This window comes from Arvicanthis niloticus, chromosome 10 (genome assembly GCF_011762505.2).
Source record: "Arvicanthis niloticus isolate mArvNil1 chromosome 10, mArvNil1.pat.X, whole genome shotgun sequence".
Classification (NCBI taxonomy): Eukaryota; Metazoa; Chordata; class Mammalia; order Rodentia; family Muridae; genus Arvicanthis; species Arvicanthis niloticus.
Genome location: NC_047667.1, coordinates 28205484 through 28226805, shown reverse-complemented (window position 1 = coordinate 28226805; position 21322 = coordinate 28205484). Strand labels below are relative to the sequence as shown.

Below are 21322 nucleotides of genomic sequence, written 5' to 3'. Positions count from 1 at the left end.
AACTTCTCAAGTCAGAGGAATTTTTTTTACATTTATTCATTTATTTATTTATTCATTCATTCATTTATTTTTTAATTTATTTTTTATTGGATATTTTATTTACATTTCAGATGCCATCCCCTTTCCCCATTTCCTTTCCCTAGAAAACCCCTATCCCATGCCCCCTGCTCCTTTTTGCTTATATACAATTTTTTTAATGTTAAACAAAGGCTTTTTAAGTTTGGTAATGCTCAATATCAATCAGAAGTGTCACCCAATACCCAACCTAGATATATCAACTATCTTTGACTGGCAGAGACATGTGAACATCTGCCTCCGTGTCTGGCCCCCCTCTCTCTTTCTACCTCTCATCACCTAGATCCTCCTCTCCTTCTCCTCCTGTCCTTATTCCTCCTCTTCCTCTCCATACTCCTTCCAGCTTAGCTCCTCCTACAAATCACCCTTCCTGTTAAAATAAAATTTTTCTCTCAAAATACAATTAGAGCATAACTATACCAATGTGTGTCAGTAAGGTGCAAGATAGACCTAATACCCAGTCCATCATTTTGTTGACTAAGCAGAACCCCTGTCATCTCTCCTAAATAAAAGACTTAGTTCTGAACCTGGCTTTTTTTTCTTGGCTTTAGAATGAATGTCAGCTGAAAACCATCCTCTCAAATCTTTTCTCTCAAAGTAAATAGCAAGGATTGGCTATGAGACTATAAGTTTTCAACCCTATCAGAAATCCAGAATGACTGAGTTAACTGAAATTATGGGAAGCACAAAGCATAGCTTCTAAAACTTAGCCAATTTATAGAGACCACTGAATACTTGGACAATCCCTATACTACAGAATTTTGGAGCATCTGATCTTCAGCCTTCTGGCCCAGGATCATCTGACAGACCTAGTGATGCAGAATTATTAAGGGCTGATTACTCTGTATTAGCAGATATAATAAGTCGACTATTCTGCAAGTGTGTCCTTTTCTGGACAGTAATTTGTCTGTAGATGGAAAGAGGCGATTCTTGCCTAGTGGCTGTCTCTCCACAATTGGAATAACTCTAAAGATGCTCAATTTCTTCTTAGAATCCAAGACAGGAAGCTGTCAGGAGCAGACATGTCTGTAATCAAAATGAACATTAATACAGAAATGTTTGTAACGTCAATTCTGTGGATTTCTGATGTTTTGAAAACCAACTATCCATGTAAGGTAATCTGGACTGTTGTCTGTTAACTCCTCTCAGCTATTTCTAAAGAAAATATAGAAAACACCCTAACAATAAACTCAAAGTCATGAATTTGCTATAGGCCCTTAACTCACAGGCTAACCATCTCAAATAAGTCTAAAAAGTTAAAGAAGGACTGGGTCTAAACCTTGTATTCGTAAATGTGTTATACAGGCACAATGCCTATGGTAGTAACAATATTCATCTCACTTTTATATTAATAAGAAGCTCGTACCAATGAAAACCTTAAATTTGTAATCAAAGTAAATTTTGTACCATTTAGGAAATTGTAACTTCATCTTAATAACAATTATACATATTTCTACCAGTAGGTTATGGCTATGCAATAAATCCTAGCTAATCCTCCCTGTTCCACCAAAACCACTACTTTTCCCTAGAAAGACAGCCCAATATTAACCACCTCAGTCCCCAAGCCCAGGGAATAGGGGTACCAACTCTTCATTAACTTCTTCAAGCTGATTATGGGCATTGAGATATTAGAAGAGGGGTGGTGGGAAGAGTAAATTGATAAGCCTCTGACACTGTGTCTTCACTGCATCCAGCTGCAGTTCCAGGACATCAGAGGTTCGAGCAGGTCTGCTCAGCTTGCCTGATGAGTAGATCCACCAAAGCTATGTATTCTGCAATATACAATTCTCAAAACAAATTTTAGTGTCAAGATAATTGTTTGTTTGAATTCTGGAATCTAGTCTTCTGGCAGCCTGCCTCTGTCATGTCTAATCCATATATTTCTGGGAGTGTCTATGAGAGTGTGCTCCCACTATCTTCCCATTTTCACCTTCCTGCTCTCAAATTCCCCAACCTTAAGGAATCCAAACTTTCAGGTACCAAGGCTTGTCCACTTCCACTGATGCCTGGCAAGGCCACCCTCAACTACCTATACAGGTGGAGCCATGAGTCCCTCCCTTTGTGTTCTCGGGCTGGAGATTTTAGAATGGCTACTCCAGCTTGTTTCTTAGGACCATTTGCTTGAAAAATTGTTTTCCTGTCTTTTACTCTAAGGTAGAGTCTGTCTTTGCACTGAGGTGGGTTTCCTGTATGGAGCAAAATGTTGGGTCCTGTTTATGTATCCAGTCCATTAGCCTATGTCTTTTAATTGGGGAATTGAGTCCATTGATGTTAAAAGATATTAAGGAGCAGTGATTGTTGCTTCCTGTTATTTTTGTTATTAGAGGTGAAATTATCTTTGTGTGGCTATCTTTTTTTGGAAATTTTTGGAAGAGGGTCACTTTCTTGCTCTTTCTAGGGTATAATTTCCCTCCTTGTATTGGAGCTTTCCTGCTATTATCCTTTGTAATGCTGGGTTTGTGGAAAGATATTGTGTAAATTTGGTTTTGTCGTGGAATATCTTGGTTTCTCCATCTATGGTAATTGAGAGTTTTGCTGGGGATAGTAGCCTAGGCTGGCATTTGTGTTCTCTTAGGGTCTGTATGACATCTGTCCAGCATCTTCTTGCTTTTATAGTATCTGGTGAGAAGTCTGGTGTAATTTTGATAGGTCTGCCTTTATATGTTACTTGGCCTTTTTCCCTTACTGCATTTAATATTCTTTCTTTGTTTTGTGCACTTGGTGTTTTTATTATTATGTGACATGAGGTATTTCTTTTCTGTTCTAGTCTATTTGGCGTTCTATAGGCTTCTTGTATGTTTATGGGCATCTCTATCTTTAGATTAGGGAAGTTTTCTTCTATAATTTTGTTGAAGATATTTATTGGCCCTTTAAGTTGGGAATCTTCACTCTCATCTATACCTATTATCCTTAGGTTTGGTGTCCTCATTGTGTCCTGGATTTCCTGGATATTTTGAGTTAAGAACGTTTTGCATTCTGCATTTTCTTTGACAGTTGTTTCAATATTTTCTATGGTATCTTCTGCACCTGAGATTCTCTCTTCTATCTCTTGTATTCTGTTGGTGATGCTTGTGTCCATGACTCCTGATTTCTTTCCTAGATTTTTTATCTCCAGGGTAGTCTCTCTTTGTGATTTCTTGATTGTTTCTACTTCCATATTATGTCCTGGATGGTTTTGTTGAGTTCCTTCACCTGTTTGGTTGTGTTCTCTTGTAATTCTTTAAGAGATTTTTGTGTTTCCACTTTAAGGGCTTCTACATGTTTACCTGTGTTCTTCTCAAATTCTTTGAGAGTGTTATTTATGTTCTTCTTAAAGTCCTCTATCATCATCATTAGAAGGGATTTTAAATCTGAATCTTGCTTTCCTAGTAATATGGGGAATTCAGGACTTTCTTGTGTGGGAGAACTAGGTTCTAATGATGCCGAGTACCCTGGGTTGCTGATGCTTATGTTCTTGCGCTTGCCTTTTGCCATATGTATCTCCTTAGTGCTACCTGCCCTATCTCTGTCTGGAGCCTGTCTTTCCTATTATCTTGGTTGTATCAGAACTGTGTGAGGTGGGTGTAATTACTGGGGTAAGCGCTGGGGCCCAAAATCTCCTCAGTGCTCAGGAGCAGACAGGATGCTGCTTATGTTAGAGCTCTGGGAGCCCTGCTTCCTCTGGGTTCTTAGATTGGGGGGCAGAGCTGCCACCCAAGATCTACTCAGTGCTCTGGCTCAGACTGAAAGGAACCAGTACTACAGGCCAGGAGTGACTTTCTAGGTCCTTGTGGGTCCCAGTTACTCCCTGTTTGGGGCGGACGTTGCTGTCTGCTTACCTAAGATACTGCCCGTGTTAGAGTTCCTGGGAGCCCCACTTCCTCTGGGTTCTGTGTGATTGGGGGCAGAGCTGCCGTCCCGGATCTCAAGTTAGAGGAATTTTAAGCTTTTGAAATAATAGTCAAGTTCAGAAACATTATGAGAAACATTTTATTTTATTTTGTAGAACTTCCTATTTTTCAAAATTATTTACGAATTAATTAGTATATTCAGTGCCCACAATACTACAACTAGATAGAGGTGAAATATTCACTCTCATTTTAATATTGACAAAAAAATTAATAGGAACTGAAGGCTCCTGGAAAGATCACATATTTACTTAGAGCCATTGCTGGAACATCTTAGCATTGAAAACTGCCTTTCTATTCCAATACTGAATATAGTCAATTAATATATAGAGACGTATAAGAATGCAAGTCAGTCAACATTATCAATATATCCAATATTTTCATGTCAATATCATAACGACATAGTTAAATTGAAGATAAAATGTGGAGGGAAACCCCTTGTAGCAGTTTAATGGGTTCTGTTTATTTTATTAAAAGTTAGAAGGACACTCTAACTCTTAATAATTTGGTGAGCAGTACAGGATCTGATCATGGGAAGCTGGAAGCCTAGGCTATGAAGTCATTTCAAACACATACTTCAGTAAAGCAGTCCCAAATTTTTATCAAGAATCCTTCATCCATTAGTTTGTTTTTTGAATATCTCTGCCACTGGTTAGTTTTGCAGAACTGAAACATTAATACGTTTTTAAGAAATGACAAACAGTTTAGATGCCCTCCCAAAGTCTGTTTTCGTGAATGAGTACATTTACATACAGAAAATAAGTCTCTTCCAGATGTTTTCTTTTCTTTAATTGCAGCTTCTTTGGCAGTTTTTAGATTATGTTTATCTTTGAAAATTTGTTGATTTTCTAGAACTTCTCTCTGAAGAAGCACTGTGAGAATTACTTAGAAGCACCTGTGAGCATTCGGTGTCTACTGCTGCAGAATTTGCAAGGATGCTTTTGCAAAGGACCTGAGTTCAAGTCTCAGCACCCAGTGGTGGCTCACAACCATCCGTGCTTCTAATCTTTTTTCAGGAATTAGGCATACACATAGTGCACGTACATATATGCAGGCAAGACAATCATATGCATAATATATAAGTGAATCTCTTTTTAAATGAAGTATTCTTGCTCAATTCATATTTACAAATCTAGATTTCAAGAAAAGTGTTCTAATAATCTGTTTGAAATATAATCTACCTCAAGCAATTCTTATTATTAAAATGTAAAGACTCACCAGTATAAATCATCTCCTCAAATAAGACAGTATCATAAAATGATACTTGAATATTCTGGTGATGGATTAACCTGTAATGTCCCTTTATATTCACAGTAGATATCTGTGGATACCAGATTTATAAACCTTACATTGGGATGTAACTATCATTTTTCCAATATATTTATAGCCTGAAAAAACTAGTGGATAAATTTCTTTTAATACTTAAAATTAATGACAGAAAAATGTGAATGTGTTTTAATTTTTATTCTAGTGAAGAAAAAGCTTATACAGACCATCCACATAGTAGGTAGTGTGTTAAGTAATGCTAAGAGATAAAGAAGAAAACTGTAGAAGACCACGAGCATCAAGCAGACCCTATAGGGCCAGTAATTCACTTGGCCTTTGACGCGATTTTTCTAGTTTTGCAGAACTAAACCACAAATACATTTTTGAGAACTAACAAACAGCACTACTGAAGAATCGAAAGGCAGGTCCTGTTCTAGCAGAGAGTAAGCAAACATGATGAGAAACTACAGTGCATATAACCCAACACAAAGCAGCTTTCTGTCACCCACCAGAACTAGGTTTATATTAATCATTCACTTCTGACAAGTCGGAGGTAAAGGCCTAAACAATGGCAGAGCTGTTGATGATGACTTACTGATCAAAGCCTAATTACGGTAGCTCTGGCTGAATTGGGCTGAGTGTCTCTGAAATTACCTTTCAAAGTAACATCAACAGGAGTGAGCACGGGCAACGTTGAACTTTCTGTGTTAGTCCATAAAGTAACTAAAACATCCCTTACCTGCCTCCGCTGAGGGGCACGGTAACTTATGAAAGATAACATCAAGTGAAATTCGGGGGTGGTGATGCTCAAAGCTTTTTGCGATTTTGCTTTTCATCCAAAGAGAGTAGAATTTTTCTTTCACACAATGGACTGAATAAAATCTTTCTCTGGGTTCAGTATACTTTATCTGAGGTTCAGTATAGTTCTGAACAAATATCAGTGCAATGTATCTGTGTGTATCATACCTTCAAATACTATGGCAATAAAGAAAAATAGATGGAAAAACAGAAGTGCTCCCTATCTCTGTATGTACCCAAAATAAAACCTTACACAGAATAAATCACCTATTGGAATAGCACATTCCTCTGGAACCATTAAGGTTTTAGTGGCCCACAGAAAATAGACTTTAATATATTTTGTAATTATTAGAAAAAATGTTTTATTTTAATCATTTCACATTAAAATATTTTAGATATATGTTTCCTTGCATTTGTAGTTTAAAATGTAGCCAGTTGTGTATGTTAGCTGCTTATTAATTGTCTATGCTATTCATATAATGATTTTGCCTCTTTTAATTATTATTTCACTCCTTCCTCCCTTCCTTCCTTCCTTCCTTCCTTCCTTCCTTCCTTCCTTTCTTCCTTCCTTCCTTTTTTTCTTTATGTGTGTGTTGGAGGGGTGTTATTATGGGCATACAAGTGCTAATGGGAATGGAGGTCGCTGAAAAACTTTTGGGAATCAGTTCTGTTTTTCTACTGCAGGACCTAGGGATTGAACTCAGATCATCAGATTTTTGTAGCAAGTATTTTTACCAACTGTGACATCTCATCCACCTCTGGCCCTATTTTCAATATCCCTAAATGTTTATATTATTAATACTTTTATTTTTTGGCCTGATTGTTTATTTCATTTGTATATGTGAGTACCTGAAAGAATACATGTACACTTCATGAATGTCGAGTAGGTGAAGAGTCCAGAAAAGGTGGTCCCTGTAGCCACCTGGTATAGAACTGAACCCTGATCCTCTGTAAGAGCAGCAGGTGCTATTAACAACTGATCCATTGCTCCAGTCAGTAAATATCAGTTTATGCTACCACATCAGATTCTTCTCCTGAGAACGTCTCACAATAGAGAAGAAAAGACTCAAACCAGGAGCCAGGAAGAGTGTGAAACAACCTGGCTTGGTGCTAGCTCCTGTGAGCCAATAGTTTCTGTGTTCACTTCAGCGTTTGCAGCAGGAAGCACGTATAAACACTTTCCATGACCCATGACCTAGAACCATATGCCTTAGGCCGTTTCTCCCTTTAAGCTTTATAGCAGGCTGCTATCACAAAATAGCGGCATTATACAATCATAATATATTCAGTATATTCTTCAAATAGAAATCAATCTTTACACAGAAATTATGACAGAATCATAGGACCGAAAGAATCAATAGAGGCTACTGAACCCCATCACCTGCCCTCTCTTAAGTCTCTACCATCACACCCATGCTGAATGGCTATCCTTTCTGAATCTGCACACAATTTCTTGGCCAGAAAACTTGTTGGCTCCCTAGATAACTAGCAATGCTTGGTTTACTTCAATCCCTAGAAGATTCCACCTAGTGAACATAAATACAGCATCCCAGCAGCAGTCCAACTGGGTTGTGTGTTTTTCAACTCTTTGGATTCAAATAACACATTTCATATTGAATCTGGAGTCAGGGATGCTGATATTCCCTTTGTTCCAGGAACTGTCCATTCCCTGAACTTCTTTAAATAAGACACCCAGGACGAAGTCATTTTTGGTGAAAAGACAAAAACAAAAGTTCCTTATTTCCCAAAAAAAACTCAGGTGGAAACTGCTCATAAAATAATGTCTCAGACAAAAGACTAGAGAAGAATTAAGTTTTGCTCATAGAAATTGCATATGAGATGCATATATATTATTTGATATTATGAATAATATAAATATATTATTATACTATGTGTATGCATTATATTATATATATTATATAATGCATATATATATTATATATTGCATAATATCAAAGCCACTGTCAGAGCTTCTTTACAAGCTGAAAATATCACCACTGTCAGGATATTTGGACATTTCTTGTGAGCCTGACTCTTCCCTGTGTGTATACAGGCACTGGTTGGCTGGTTCAATAATAAACACACAATATCTTTATTTGCAAGAAAAAAGGTACTTGTTCCCTGCAGCTTCCTCCCCCTACAGTCACAATAGTGAAAGCCAGACTGCTTTCTCTCATCTGTCTCTCCTTTGCATCCCCTACTGGAATCAAGACTTGAAGTTGATGTGAGCTGAGTGACATTTATTTATTTGTTTACTTTTGGTTTTTGAGACAGGGTTTCTTATGTAGCCTTGGCTCTCTGAAACTTGATGCTTAGTAGACCAGGCTGGCCTTAACTCAAAGATACACTTTCCCCTTCTGCCTCTGATGTGCAGGGATTAGAGTACTGCTGTCAACTCAATACACCCTGTTGTTTGGGGGAGGTCGACTTATTTCAGTGGTATCAATTGAACTAAACCAAAACAAAACAACAACAAAAAAAAAAAAAAAAAAAAAAAAAAAAAAAAAAAAACAAAACAAAAAAAACAGGGTTTGAAGGCATTAGAGAGGTTGAGGCAGGAATATTCAAGAGTTGGAAGCCAGCAGGACTACATAGCAAGATCTCAGTCTCCCAAAGAAACAAAACAAAATGAAGGAAAGACCAACACAGCACCACCATCATCATGAAGACAAATAAAATCAGGTAATGATTTTCCACAAAGTTTCTCTGAACCGTGGTTTATATGGAGCGTCCTCAGTTTCCATAATAACCTCATTTAACGTTGAGATCATCCTAACACTCACCAGTGAGATTTACATAAGGGAGGCACGGTGTGGCCTGCAGAATCAGAGTTGGATCTAAGAATATAACAAAGCTGCCTGGTAAGTGGCACAGCCGTCTTACATTAAGCCCCACTGATCCAGCTGGAGGTGCGGTGCGGGGAGTCAAAGCTGAACTCTCACTTATTCTTCAACAAGAGCAAGCCTTGTTTTTGCTCTTGGAAAACCCTTTTGGAAAAAGCACAAAGACATCAGAACCGGTTTCTGTCGACCTACTAGACTTTGGATGGCTAACAGTTTTTACTTTTTATGGAAATATGTTTGGACAAGGTTTTCACATTTTAATGGCGATGCTCATAGGTAACTTGCTTTCTTATTACTTAGATAATTAGTGTTGTTGCTACCGTTTTAAGGCATTTGTTTCTGCTAATATTTAATGCTATAACAGATACTATTGTTATATGAAAAAGTAGGAAAGTGGAACTATTCGTACTTCAAACCCTGACTTTATATTTAATTCCTTCTTGAATTTATAGTTTTTGAAAAACTTAAGTAATTAAAATAGATTAAAAAAATGTAACTTAAAAAATGTTTTTGTTTTTATAGAAACAATTTTTCTACAAGGTATTTCATTAGCAACATGACTTACAGTGAAAAATATGGCAAAAGCCATTTTACAACGGTTATATAGGGTTTCATGATGAGGACCACAGGGTCCTCAAATTCAGGAACCTCTTAATTCAACTTTCCAAGAGCTTGCGTGACAGGTGTGCACCACCACTCCTGGATCCCTTTCTATCCACAGATGTTACGTATTCTCATTAATATTTACAGTATGCCAGGTAGTGAACATTTTCGGATCGAGACTATTTTTAAATGTGGCACTATCATAGAATCATACGGCTATATTAGAAGAATTTTAGAAAACTAAATAGGAAGAGTTTTAGTTAATTGAATTGATTCAAAACAATACTAAACTTAGCAATCTGCGTTTCACCTGGACCCAAGCAGTCAACTCCCAGCTGTTAAAATACCCTGGAAAGACTGACTGGCAGGTGTAATCTCTGAGCATCCCCTAATCCTTTTATTTTGATAGACAGCAGATCTTTCCTTTTGCCCAGTGAGGTAACCACTGAAGAAATTTTCTTTTCGTTGTTTTTTTTTTTTCTATTTTTTATTTTAATTTTATTGTATGATTGTTTTGCCTTGAATATGTTTGTTCACCAATAAGTGCCTGGTCTTTTTGGAAGTCAGAAACTGGAACAGGAGTTATAGGAATATATACACATATACATACATATATATATGGGAAATATTTTGCCAAATTATTGGTATCATATGAAAGATCATATCTGTGTACTGTATGTGTATTCTATGTGTATTCTATGGGATAATAAAATATAGAGTAACAACTGTAAGGAAAGTTCTGTCATCAGTATTTATATGCCGAACAACTCCAAATAAAGGCAACTCAAACTGAAGGAAATAAACACCCTATTTCAGGCTCCCATAGACTTGCTTCTGGAGTTTTAATGGCTCCTGGCGCGTCTTCCAGTCTCTAGTTTCTTTCTCTTCACTCCTTTACACAACCCCTCAGGACTGATCTTTGGAAGGGACCATGTTGATCCACGTTTACCCTGTCAGTTCCCACTGCCAAAACATAAATAGGTGAATAAATAAAAAAATAAAAGCTTTGTAAGCTCCAACCCCCTTATCTGCCTGCATTGGCCTGACCTTTCTAAGTTGATCTTCCTCTGTGTATTTTCCTGGGCAGCTCGCCACATCATTTCTTCAGAAAGTCTTCAGATTTTCCATATCCGGAGTGTTTGTTTCTTTACTAACTTGTACACATAATGATGTTTTATTGTTGTTTGTTTGTTTAACTCTGATTTATACTTGAAATGTAGAGTCATTGATACTTAGTTTCCCTAAAACTTTCTGGACCATCCTGACATGAGGCTGCTAGGGCTGCAGTTGCTTTTGCCTGGGCAGGTCACTGGGATTTGTCCAGTGCTGCCCCTTTGGCATGCAAATGACTCACACTGAAACTTTCTTTTGACATGATGGTCCTACCTCCACTAAACTCAAAAGACCTGATTGTCATTTCATGCTATCCCCAGGACTTCGCACATGGTCAATATGACATCTGTATTTGTTTATTTGATTTTAATTATTAGTTTTAGTATCTCAAAATTGTTCACTGTCTCTGAATCAAAGCTTTCACTTGAAATGTTCTAATTATGATCTGGTAGTGTCTGAGTTTGCACTTCACAGATTATCTGCAACCACTGGAAGCCCACTATGTGCCATGCGTTCTCAGAAATGTCATAACACTATACACATTTATGCCTCACGTTTTACTGTACTCGCACCAAAGCCAGGTCTTTGACTTCTAGATCCATCTACTTCCCACATAGTCTGTAGGAGTAAGACATAGGTGAGTAATTTTAAAGAATTGTAAATTAATTAATTGTTAAGATGTTTTTGCTGTGGGCACCAAGCTAAATTCTGAGAGATGTGTAGGCCATCATAATACTAGGCCTCAGGCTTTGAGACGGTTGGCTGAATTTCAGAGATGTTCTTGAAAACAGTTTGCAGTGCTATGTCTATAAACAAATTTCTTCTTTGCATCTGAAATCTGTGACAGGGTTTTTTAGTGTGTGTGTGTGTGTGTGTGTGTGTGTGTGTGTGTGTGTGTGTGTGTAGCTGAGGCTATTCTGATCCTCACTGTGTAGCCCAAGATGGCATCAATCTCCTAAATACTGGGATTAGAAACATGTATTACCATGTGCATGCAACAGAAATTTGTCTTGGGGAAATACTTGCTAGTTTGTTGCTCAAATATGTAAAGATCAAGTTTAAGGAAAATTTCTTCAAATACAAAAGTTCAAACTCTTGTTGTACTTAAAATTTCTTTAGAATGCTTCTTTAGAGTTAACCTTTACTTAGAATGTTATATTCATTCTCTACATCCACAAAGCAAATCAATTCCATCCCCTTCTGCTCTTTGTATTAATACAACATTTAGAACATGTGCACCCCCCACCCCCAGCACTGTGCAGGCACTGAGAAAGACTTTAAGTAAATTTATAGTATGTCACCATTCTCATAGAACTTAAAATATTTTTGAATTACCAGAGCGTCTATAAAATCGATCCAAGTAGCATAAAGTATAATTATGATGAAAACCTTTCAATCAGATGCCTAATGTCTGATACATAAGTGGTGGTAGATAGAGAAAAATCATCATTTCCTAAATTAATAAGCATACCCAGAAAGTACACCTTAGTTTTCAGATAAGACTTAATGCTTTATAAAATATTTGTTGTTTTGGGAACACTTTGTTACTATAAATTAATAAACATATCCAGAAAGTCCCATTTAGGTTTTAGATAAGATTTAATGCTTTACAAGTATTTGTTACTTTAGGAAGATCTTTAATTGATCCATTCAAACGATTAATTATAAAACGATTCTTTGGTTTTAGGGGTTCTTGGAATTTTAAAATATGAGTCATGTATTAAACTAAGGCTTAGACACTGATTGATGAAGAAAACATATTTCTTTCCCTCATGGAATTTACAGTCTAATGAAATTCTAGAGTAACACACTGTGTAAATCTCACATTTACTTTTTATTATTATTTCAAGACTTTTCTTTTTGTATGGCAGCAAGCATAAATAAGCACCTTTTGAAAATTATCTTCCAGTGACCAAGGACTATTTGAATTTTGTCAGTATGGGTAATTTTTTTGGTTATTACTTTTTAGTAAATGGCCAACATCTATTGAGAAATTACATAATAGGTAGGTCCACAATCACTTTCATGACTTACATCAGACTGTGGGAAAGCTTTGTCTGTAAATTTCATTTTTATCCCCATTTTTTATTGATAAGAAAAGTAAGACTCTGAAAACAAAACCAGCTGAAGATCACACAGGCAACACTACCAAAATGACAACCTTTGTATGACACAGCTGTCATACAAAGAAGGCATGCAAATTAACAGAGAAAGCAGTCCTTGAAGAAAGAGTTCATATTTGTATCTAGGATCATTGCCAAAAAAAATGTTTTCAGGTTTTGTTTTTATAATAGTAATATTATATGTATAAAATAAAAAATAAAATTAAAATGTTAGGTATAGGCCTAAATGGGAAGATAGTGTTCACATATTGGTAACCAGAATAACTAGCAGCACATGATTATTAGGTGCAATAGTTTCACATTGGATGTAAAACATGATTTAGGGTCAGATTACAAAAATATTTTAGAACTTAGACTTTGAAATTTCTAATTCCGCAAAAAGAGTTAAGAATATGTGCCTTGCAAACTGCAGATTACTGTAAACAGAAATGTAATGTGGATGAAGGTACTGGGGAAAATTATAAAGTGTTCTACATATGTCAACTCGTATTCGCTCATTTGCTTTCATAGTCACTCCTAACAACTGTCTATCCTAGTTTGATGTCTGCAACTGAGAAAAAAATACTTACCAAAAGCAAACTGGGGGAGGAAAAAGTTTATTTTAACTCATAGATTATTGTCCATTATTGAGGGAATTCAGGGCAGGAGCTCAAAGCAGGAACCTGGAGGCAGGAACTAAAACGGAGACCAGGGCAGACAACTGCCTATTGGCTTGCTCTTCTCTGTTTGCTCAACCTGCTTCTTTATACCACCCTGGACCACCTACTACTACTAGGGCTGGCACTGCCCAAAATGAGCTGGGCCCTCCCACGTCAATTGTTAATCAAGAAAATGCCCCCACATAGACTAACCTACAGGCTGTTCTCATGGAGGCCATTCCTCAAACAAAATTCCTTCTTCCTAGGTGACCCACATTTGTGCCAAGTTGACAAAAACTAACAAGCACAGTGTCATGTTCTTATCCACTTGATCAAAATAGCACTAATCACTCTTTTATGGACAGTGTCCTATGTTTCTCAAAATCAAGAACCATATTTTATCTAAGTGAAATAAAAATTATCAATGGGAACTTGTAGAATAGATGTCTTGTTTTATATAAAGAGTTCAGGAAGAAGATGAGCTCTTCCACTTAGGAGCTTTCTGTGGTGAGCGATATCAAGGTTTATATATCAGGCAATCTTTGGTTCTAGGGGTTGTAGGATGGTGTAAACAGGAGAGAAAGCAAATCATTCTTTCCAAGTGAAGAGAGTAAAATAAGAGGGTAAATAAGGAACCAAGAAAAGCATCTACAAATCAATCATTTTAAAATCTAGGATCACTGCCAAAACCAGAGTTTACCCCATTTTTGTTGTTTTCATATCGATGCCATATGTATACTTGACAATGGTAACTTGAGATGATCTATAATTGACAAATGGTCTATTTCTACAAGAATTCTAAATCTGTCGCAACTGCTCTTTTCAGAGCATATGTAGAATGCTACAACTGATGTTAGTTTTCTTCCAGAACTATATTTTTACTCCATCACAGTTCTAAGCCTGAACTTCATCTGAACTTATTTATTATATATAAAGTGTATATGAAACTTTTAGTACTAATTGGATCATATATGTCTATGTGAGTGTGTAGACATTTAACCTAATGTTTATTATTTAACAGGAATCCACTGTGAAGACGACCTCGATGAATGTTTACCAAACCCTTGCCTAAATGGTGGCACTTGTGAGAACCTGCCTGGGAATTATACCTGTCACTGCCCCTTTAATGATACTTCTAGGACATTTTATGGAGGACAAGACTGCTCTGAAATTCTCCTGGGTTGCACTCATCACCACTGTCTGAACAATGGAAAATGTATCCCTCACTTCCAAAATGGCCAGCATGGATTCACCTGCCAGTGTCCTTCTGGCTATGCGGGGCCACTGTGTGAAACTGTCACCACACTTTCATTTGAGAGCAATGGCTTCCTGTGGGTCACAAGTGGCTCCCATACAACCACAGAGTCAGAGTGTAACATATCCTTGAGGTTTCAGACTGTTCAGCCAAACGCACTTCTCCTTGTCCGAGGCAACAGGGATTTGTCTATGAAGCTGGAGTTGCTGAATGGCTGTGTTCACTTATCGATCGAAGTCTGGAATCAGCCAAAGGTGCTCCTGTCTGTTTCCCACAACACCAGTGATGGAGAATGGCATTTGGTGGAGGTAACATTTGCAGAAACTATCACCCTTGCCTTGATTGGCAGCTCCTGCAAGGAAAAATGCACCACCAAGTCTTCTGTTCCAGTTGAGAATCGTCAATCAATATGTGCTTTGCAGAACTCTTTTTTGGGTGGCTTACCAATGGAGACAACCAACGACAGTGTGTCTGTGCTTAATATCTATAATGTGCCTTCCACACCTTCCTTTGTAGGCTGTCTCCAAGATATTAGATTTGATATGAATCAAATTACTCTGGAGAACATTTTGTCTGGCTTGTCATCAAATGTCAAAGCAGGCTGCCTGGGAAAGGACTGGTGTGAAAGTCAACCCTGTCAAAACAGAGGACGCTGCATCAACTTGTGGCAGGGTTATCAGTGTGAATGTGACAGGCCCTATACAGGCTCCAACTGCCTGAAAGGTGAGAGGAGTGAGGTGCCCAGGAGTGCTGTGCCTCTGAGCAGAGCCATCTCAAATCACCCAGGCTGCCACCCCCTGTTAGGAAACATAAGGACCCCTCAGGACCTATGCTGATGTTTGTTCACTAATGAGATAAAAGGACACAGCTGTGATATGTATTAATTATGAGTGAGTTTCATAGGCTAGCTAAGTTTTATTTGGGCTGAAAAGTAAAATTAATAATAATAATAATAATGTAACCCCAATCTATGTGGTGTTTCATCTAGTTAGTAAAATTCTCATAGCAGTTTGCCATTTGTTGCATATCAGTAATGTACAGAAAAATCTTAGTTATTTGTACAAGATGTCATCTTTTAGAGAAAGGGGAGTTTTGGGCAGAAAACTAGTTACTGTCACGTACTAATACCACAGCTTGTGCTTTCTAGAGTCTCAGTGAATATACACTTTCCTGATCTCTCTGCGTAGCTCAGACTTCCTTATGAATCATGCTTAAGATTAACAGGTTGACAAGCCATCAGTTCTAGTGAAAGCTGTCTTTTCAAAGGTCTTGTTTTATAAAGAGGATAGATGTCTTCAGTAGGAAAAAGAAAGAAAACATGAAATGTATTATCAGGAAAACTTGGTAGTTGTCATGCACAGATCAATATGATTCCTCTAGCGAATCAGTTTGAAGTGGATTTCAAATCCTTTACTTCTGGCATCACTCTAAAGGCTGCCACTGATAGCGATCAATACATACCTGTTCACCTTTATTATTATTATCATGTATTGAGGGGGCTGAGAGGGAACTCTAACAGACTGCTTTGAAGTTCGGCTGCAATTTACTCCAGCATTTTAGAATGAGTCCAAGGAGGACAACATATGGTAAACAGTCTACTCTGTTTTGTATGAAGGAAAATTAAAACCAGCCGTAGCCTATACCCTACTCCATGTTCAATGGCTAAGAATTATTAGAAACTATTCGCAGATTTTCTCCTAACCACAATATTCATTACAATCATGGACCTGTTTGACAATGAGGCATGGCATCTGCTGCTCCATGCAATATTTTAAATGGCGTGGCAAGTTGTTTTGTGATTATTTTTAAAGGTGAAATTATGCCGAGGCAATGGTTCACGTTTTGAAGAGAAATCTAATTGACCCAAAGCAATATTTTTACTACATATACAAAATAACAAACAGATGCGGACTCATTTTGACTGGCTTCCAGATGCGGTGACCCTTGAGGTTAGCACTGACCTGGGGATGCTGACTGTCCTAGGAAATGGATTCGCGAGATGCCAAGCAGGTTCTGGTTTTCTTTAGATTTTTTTTTTTTTTTTTTTTTTTTTTTTTTTTTTTTGCCAACTTAGAAAATAATGAATTTTAAAACTAAATTCCTGATTTGGTTACACTTTCCATATTCCCCCCAAATAGTGTGATTACACCCCTATACTCACACCAAGTGTAATTATATCCCCTAAACTTACACAAAGTGTGATTAAATCCTCTCTTTTCACAGTTTGAAACTGTTTAAACCAACATTTGGCATCAAATGATTATAGGGCAGGAATTTCGTAATACCCTTCGTTTCTGAAAACTTAGGAGGGAACTTTTAAAGCAAAGTTATATTTTTCATATGACTCTGGAATTATAAAGTTCAAATATTCTGTATTGCTGAGATCAATAAGGAAATGGTTTTTTTTGTATTTTATATCTTAAACACATACACATTTAACACCACAAATGAGACTCTATATACATATAGAGACTATATATTCAAATGAGGCACACTAAAAATCAAGAGGGCAAGCCATCAAAATAATAATTTTTTTAAAGATGTATTTTATATTTTACTTTATATGTAACTGTGGGGGTCTGAGTATATTTCTGCACTGCATGAGGGCAGATCCCCTGCAACAGGAGTTAAAGACCAGTTTTGAACTACCTAATATGGGTACTAGAATCAAACCTTGGTCCTCTACAAGGGCCGCTCATACTTTTAACCACTGAGCCACCTCTCCCATTCTCAGACCATGATTTTGGAACAACATTTGCCATTGGTAAACACGATGAAAGAAGAAGACAAGCTGAATAGAGGGTGGGGTTGTATAAATGACATAAAAAGTGTAGACATTGCCAATATCTTGAAGCTGATCTTCTCAAAAGCCATTTATGTTCCCATAAGGTTTCCATAGCACCCTGAACTACCCTCAGTGATATCATTGTGGGTCTTGCATTATATGTCAGAACAGGACCTTCTGGGATATTATTCTAAAGTGGTGGTCCTCAACCTTCCTAATGACCCTTTAATATAGCTCCTCACTCACGTGGTAGTGACCCTACACTATAAAATTATTTTGTTGCTACTTCACAACTGTAATTTTTGCTACTTTTATGAATCATAATGTAAATGTCTGTGTTTTCTGATGGTTTTAGGAGACCCATGTGAAAGGGTTATTCACCCCAAAAGGGTTATGACCCACGGGTTCTAAAGGAATATGTAACATAACTCTTTCTTTGTTTGCAGAGTATCTAATTTTAAAAAGCAACTTATATATGTTTGTAAGTTTTTTTGTCCACCTAGACTTTTAGGATGGTATTAGCATCAGTGTTTGTTAGGTTTGACAGAGCCTCATTCAGTAGCTGGATTTCTTATGTTACCCCCTGCTTTTAGCCCACTCCAAGAATAGAGAATTCATTGTGCCATCTGGCCCCAAATTTCGAATCAGTTATTTCTAGGTGATGGTTTACCCAAACTTCCATTTTCCCACATAGTTATCACTGGGGATGTTCTCACTTAGGGTTTAACATCCCTTCTTGAGAATTCCTAAATATTTGAAGAAAAATATCCCATGCCCAGCAACCACTCCCAGCGTCCTACACACATTACTTTCCTCTAGTGTCTCTATGTGACATGTCCTCGAAGGACTTCATTAGCTGGTTGCTCCTTTGGCCAGACATCTGCCTCTTTCTAAAAGGTGATATCTAAATGTACTTAATGAGACATGGAGCCACAGCTCTCTGCTTCCTATAGAATATGCTCTCATTTATCACATTAGCACCACATTTACTTCTGGACAGACAGTTTACACATTGTCTCTTGTCAGCCATTGTCCTTTGTGAGGCTAGAGTCCTCTCCTCTCCTAAGCTGATGGGTCACATTTAATATCAGTGCCTCCTATTCACCTCTCACTAAACTTCCTCTTACAGCCCATCAGTCATTAAAATCTGTCAAATTAAAATTTTTCATCCACACATCTTTAAAACATATCCACTATCTATATTAGCATCAAATCTTCCATGTGTATCGCCGGGTCCTTCCCATGTGCGTTACAGTGTTTCTAAAATCAAGTAGCACATCACACACTCTGACTACCTGCTTGTGATTTCTGAAGAATAGGATTACTGGAGAGTCAAGTTTCTAAGGAAAAAAAGAAACCCATCCCTGAATCCTGTCTTTTATTCTGATCCACAAAGTGATGCTGCAGGCATCCTAGGATGACCAGCAGGGACCCGGCCCCCTGAGCTTGAGGGATTTTTGTGCCTATCCTCAAAACTCAAGGGCTTCAAGAGCCCAATTTTCTTATTAAGCATTTTATCCTATACAAAAGTGCCGCAGCATGTGCAGAGACGTTAACCTGTTCAAAGAGGCTATTTTATCTGACAGTACCTTTGAAAGCTACCTGTAGTTGCCTGGAGCAGGTGGTGTCCAAACGCAGATTCACAATGCAATGTTCCTCTAGGAATCAAGTCAGAGTTCTGAAAATGTAGCCTTTTATGCAGAAGGTCTTCAAACACAGATGGTTGTCTAAGCGAGACTCGCTGTGGTTCGGCTACAGTAAAATATGTCTTACTTTCGCACAAACTTCAATTGGTGATGATATCTAACCATGATAGGGTATGGTGCCCCCCTCCCCAACCTCCGACAATTACAGCTGAGATGTGAAAACCCAAAGCAGCAATATCATTATGACAGTGTTGTCAAGCTCAGCAATAATTTCTGCATTGCAGATTCAATAGGCAGCACTCAGCCCTTCCTTGTACTTGACCTCAGTCGGTTAACAAATTGAACACTACACACTCCTAGAATCTCTTTCCCCAAGAGATTCCTACTACATAGAGTGACTTCCCCAAATTGAGCTGGATAGTCTTGCAATTGATCCATGTCTTCCTACAAAGCAGTTCAACTTCATGACGTGTCTGCTTCAGCAGGCTTTCGCACACCAGAGATGAACTGGGCAGTGTGCCCCAAGGGTGCACAGAGTGCTTTCAGCCACACCCTTTTTTAACCAGGATGAAACTCAGAAGTGTCTAAGATTTCATTGTTTGGATTTTAGAGAGGAGACAGGGATATTCAGTTGATCATTTCAGAAGCTTTTTGGTTTTTTTCTCTTTTGTAACTGACAGGCACCACAAAATATATTATACCACAAAAATATTAGTGATTTATATGATTATCTCAGGAGCTGAGTAAAATAAGTAAACCTTACTATTCTACTGAATAAGACTGCCTGGGACTTAAGAAAGTGTCTGGTTGTATATATACCTGTGAAAGTTCCATCTCCCATTTCTTCTTACATCTGAATATAAAGATTTTTTTCTTTCTCCTTTCCTCTTTGGACATTGCAGAATATGTAGCGGGAAGATTTGGCCAGGATGACTCCACAGGATATGCTGCCTTTAATGTTAATGATAATTATGGACAGAACTTCAGTCTTTCCATGTTTGTCCGAACACGTCAACCCCTGGGCTTACTTCTGGCTTTGGAAAACAGTACTTACCAGTATGTCTATGTCTGGCTAGAGCACGGAAACCTAGCACTGCAGACGCCAGGCTCTCCTAAGTTAGTGGTAAAATTTTTTCTTAGTGATGGAAATGCCCACTTAATATCTTTGAGAATCAAACCAAATGAAATTGAACTGTATCAGTCTTCACAAAACCTAGGATTCATTTCTGTTCCCTCATGGACAATTCAAAGAGGAGACATCATCTTCATTGGTGGCCTGCCTGACAGAGAGAAGACTGAAGTTTATGGTGGCTTCTTCAAAGGCTGTATTCAAGATGTAAAATTAAACAACCAGAGTCTAGAATTCTTTCCCAATTCAACAAACAATGATTTAATTCTCGTCAATGTGACTCAAGGCTGTCCTGGAGACAACATCTGTAAGGTAGGATCATTTATGTCAACTATACACATAGTGCATGCTCAGGTTGTATTTATTAAATGATTTATTATAATCACTCTACTTTTTCTTGGGTTGTTGTTTTTGGTAGTGGTGGTTGGTTTTTTTTCTGTTTTTGTTTTTGTTTGTTTATTTGTTTGTTTTTGAGATAGGCAATTAACTATGTAGCCCAGATGGATTTGAATTCACTGTCTTCCTTCCTGAACTTCTCAAGTGCGGGAAGGGATTACAGGTGTATGCTACCATACCTAATTGAAACCTTTTATACATGAACAAAACGCTGATACCAATCATGGAATATTTTTCATCTCTGTATCTTAAGAAAGTCTGGTAGATTCTCAAAGAACCATAAAAAAGTTTTGTTAGTTTATATTGACATCGTAAATCCATAACAGCCAACATAACTCCAGTCATATGCTTTTCTTGTTCTCAAAACGATCGATTTCACTAAGAATAATAGCACTTTAATCTACACATTCTTAATGTTCTTTTGCTTTAGCCAAATGAATTTCTTTCCAAAGACCCCACTAAATTTAATTTCAATGCCCAACTACTTCTGTTGAGTCAACAACAAAATTTCAGTTTCCTTTAAGTAGTTGGATTTGAAATCCTTTGACATGATTTCTCAAAGCCAATGCTTTGCTTCAAACACTTTTCTTGTGTTCTAAATACCTTTAAACATGTGAGATGATTATCTCTTCATGAGCTTTTGAAAGAAGGAACATCACTGGTATGAGCCTCAATAATTACTGTATATGAGACTCAGTTCTAAATACATGTGAATGAACCACTGTAATATTCTTGTAGGAATACTTTTACTGTAATTGAAATGAC

General features: G+C 37.5%; 1 protein-coding gene across 1 annotated transcript in view; it reads left to right on the top strand.

Moving 5' to 3' along the window:
• The window catches only part of Crb1 (crumbs cell polarity complex component 1), a 136009-nt gene that overhangs the window by 67032 nt on the left and 47655 nt on the right, over nucleotides 1–21322 (top strand). Inside the window, exons 5-6 of the mRNA XM_076941738.1 lie at nucleotides 14368–15324; nucleotides 19935–20473. Coding sequence (XP_076797853.1) covers nucleotides 14368–15324; nucleotides 19935–20473 — 1496 coding nt within the window. The remainder of the gene's footprint in view (nucleotides 1–14367; nucleotides 15325–19934; nucleotides 20474–21322) is intronic.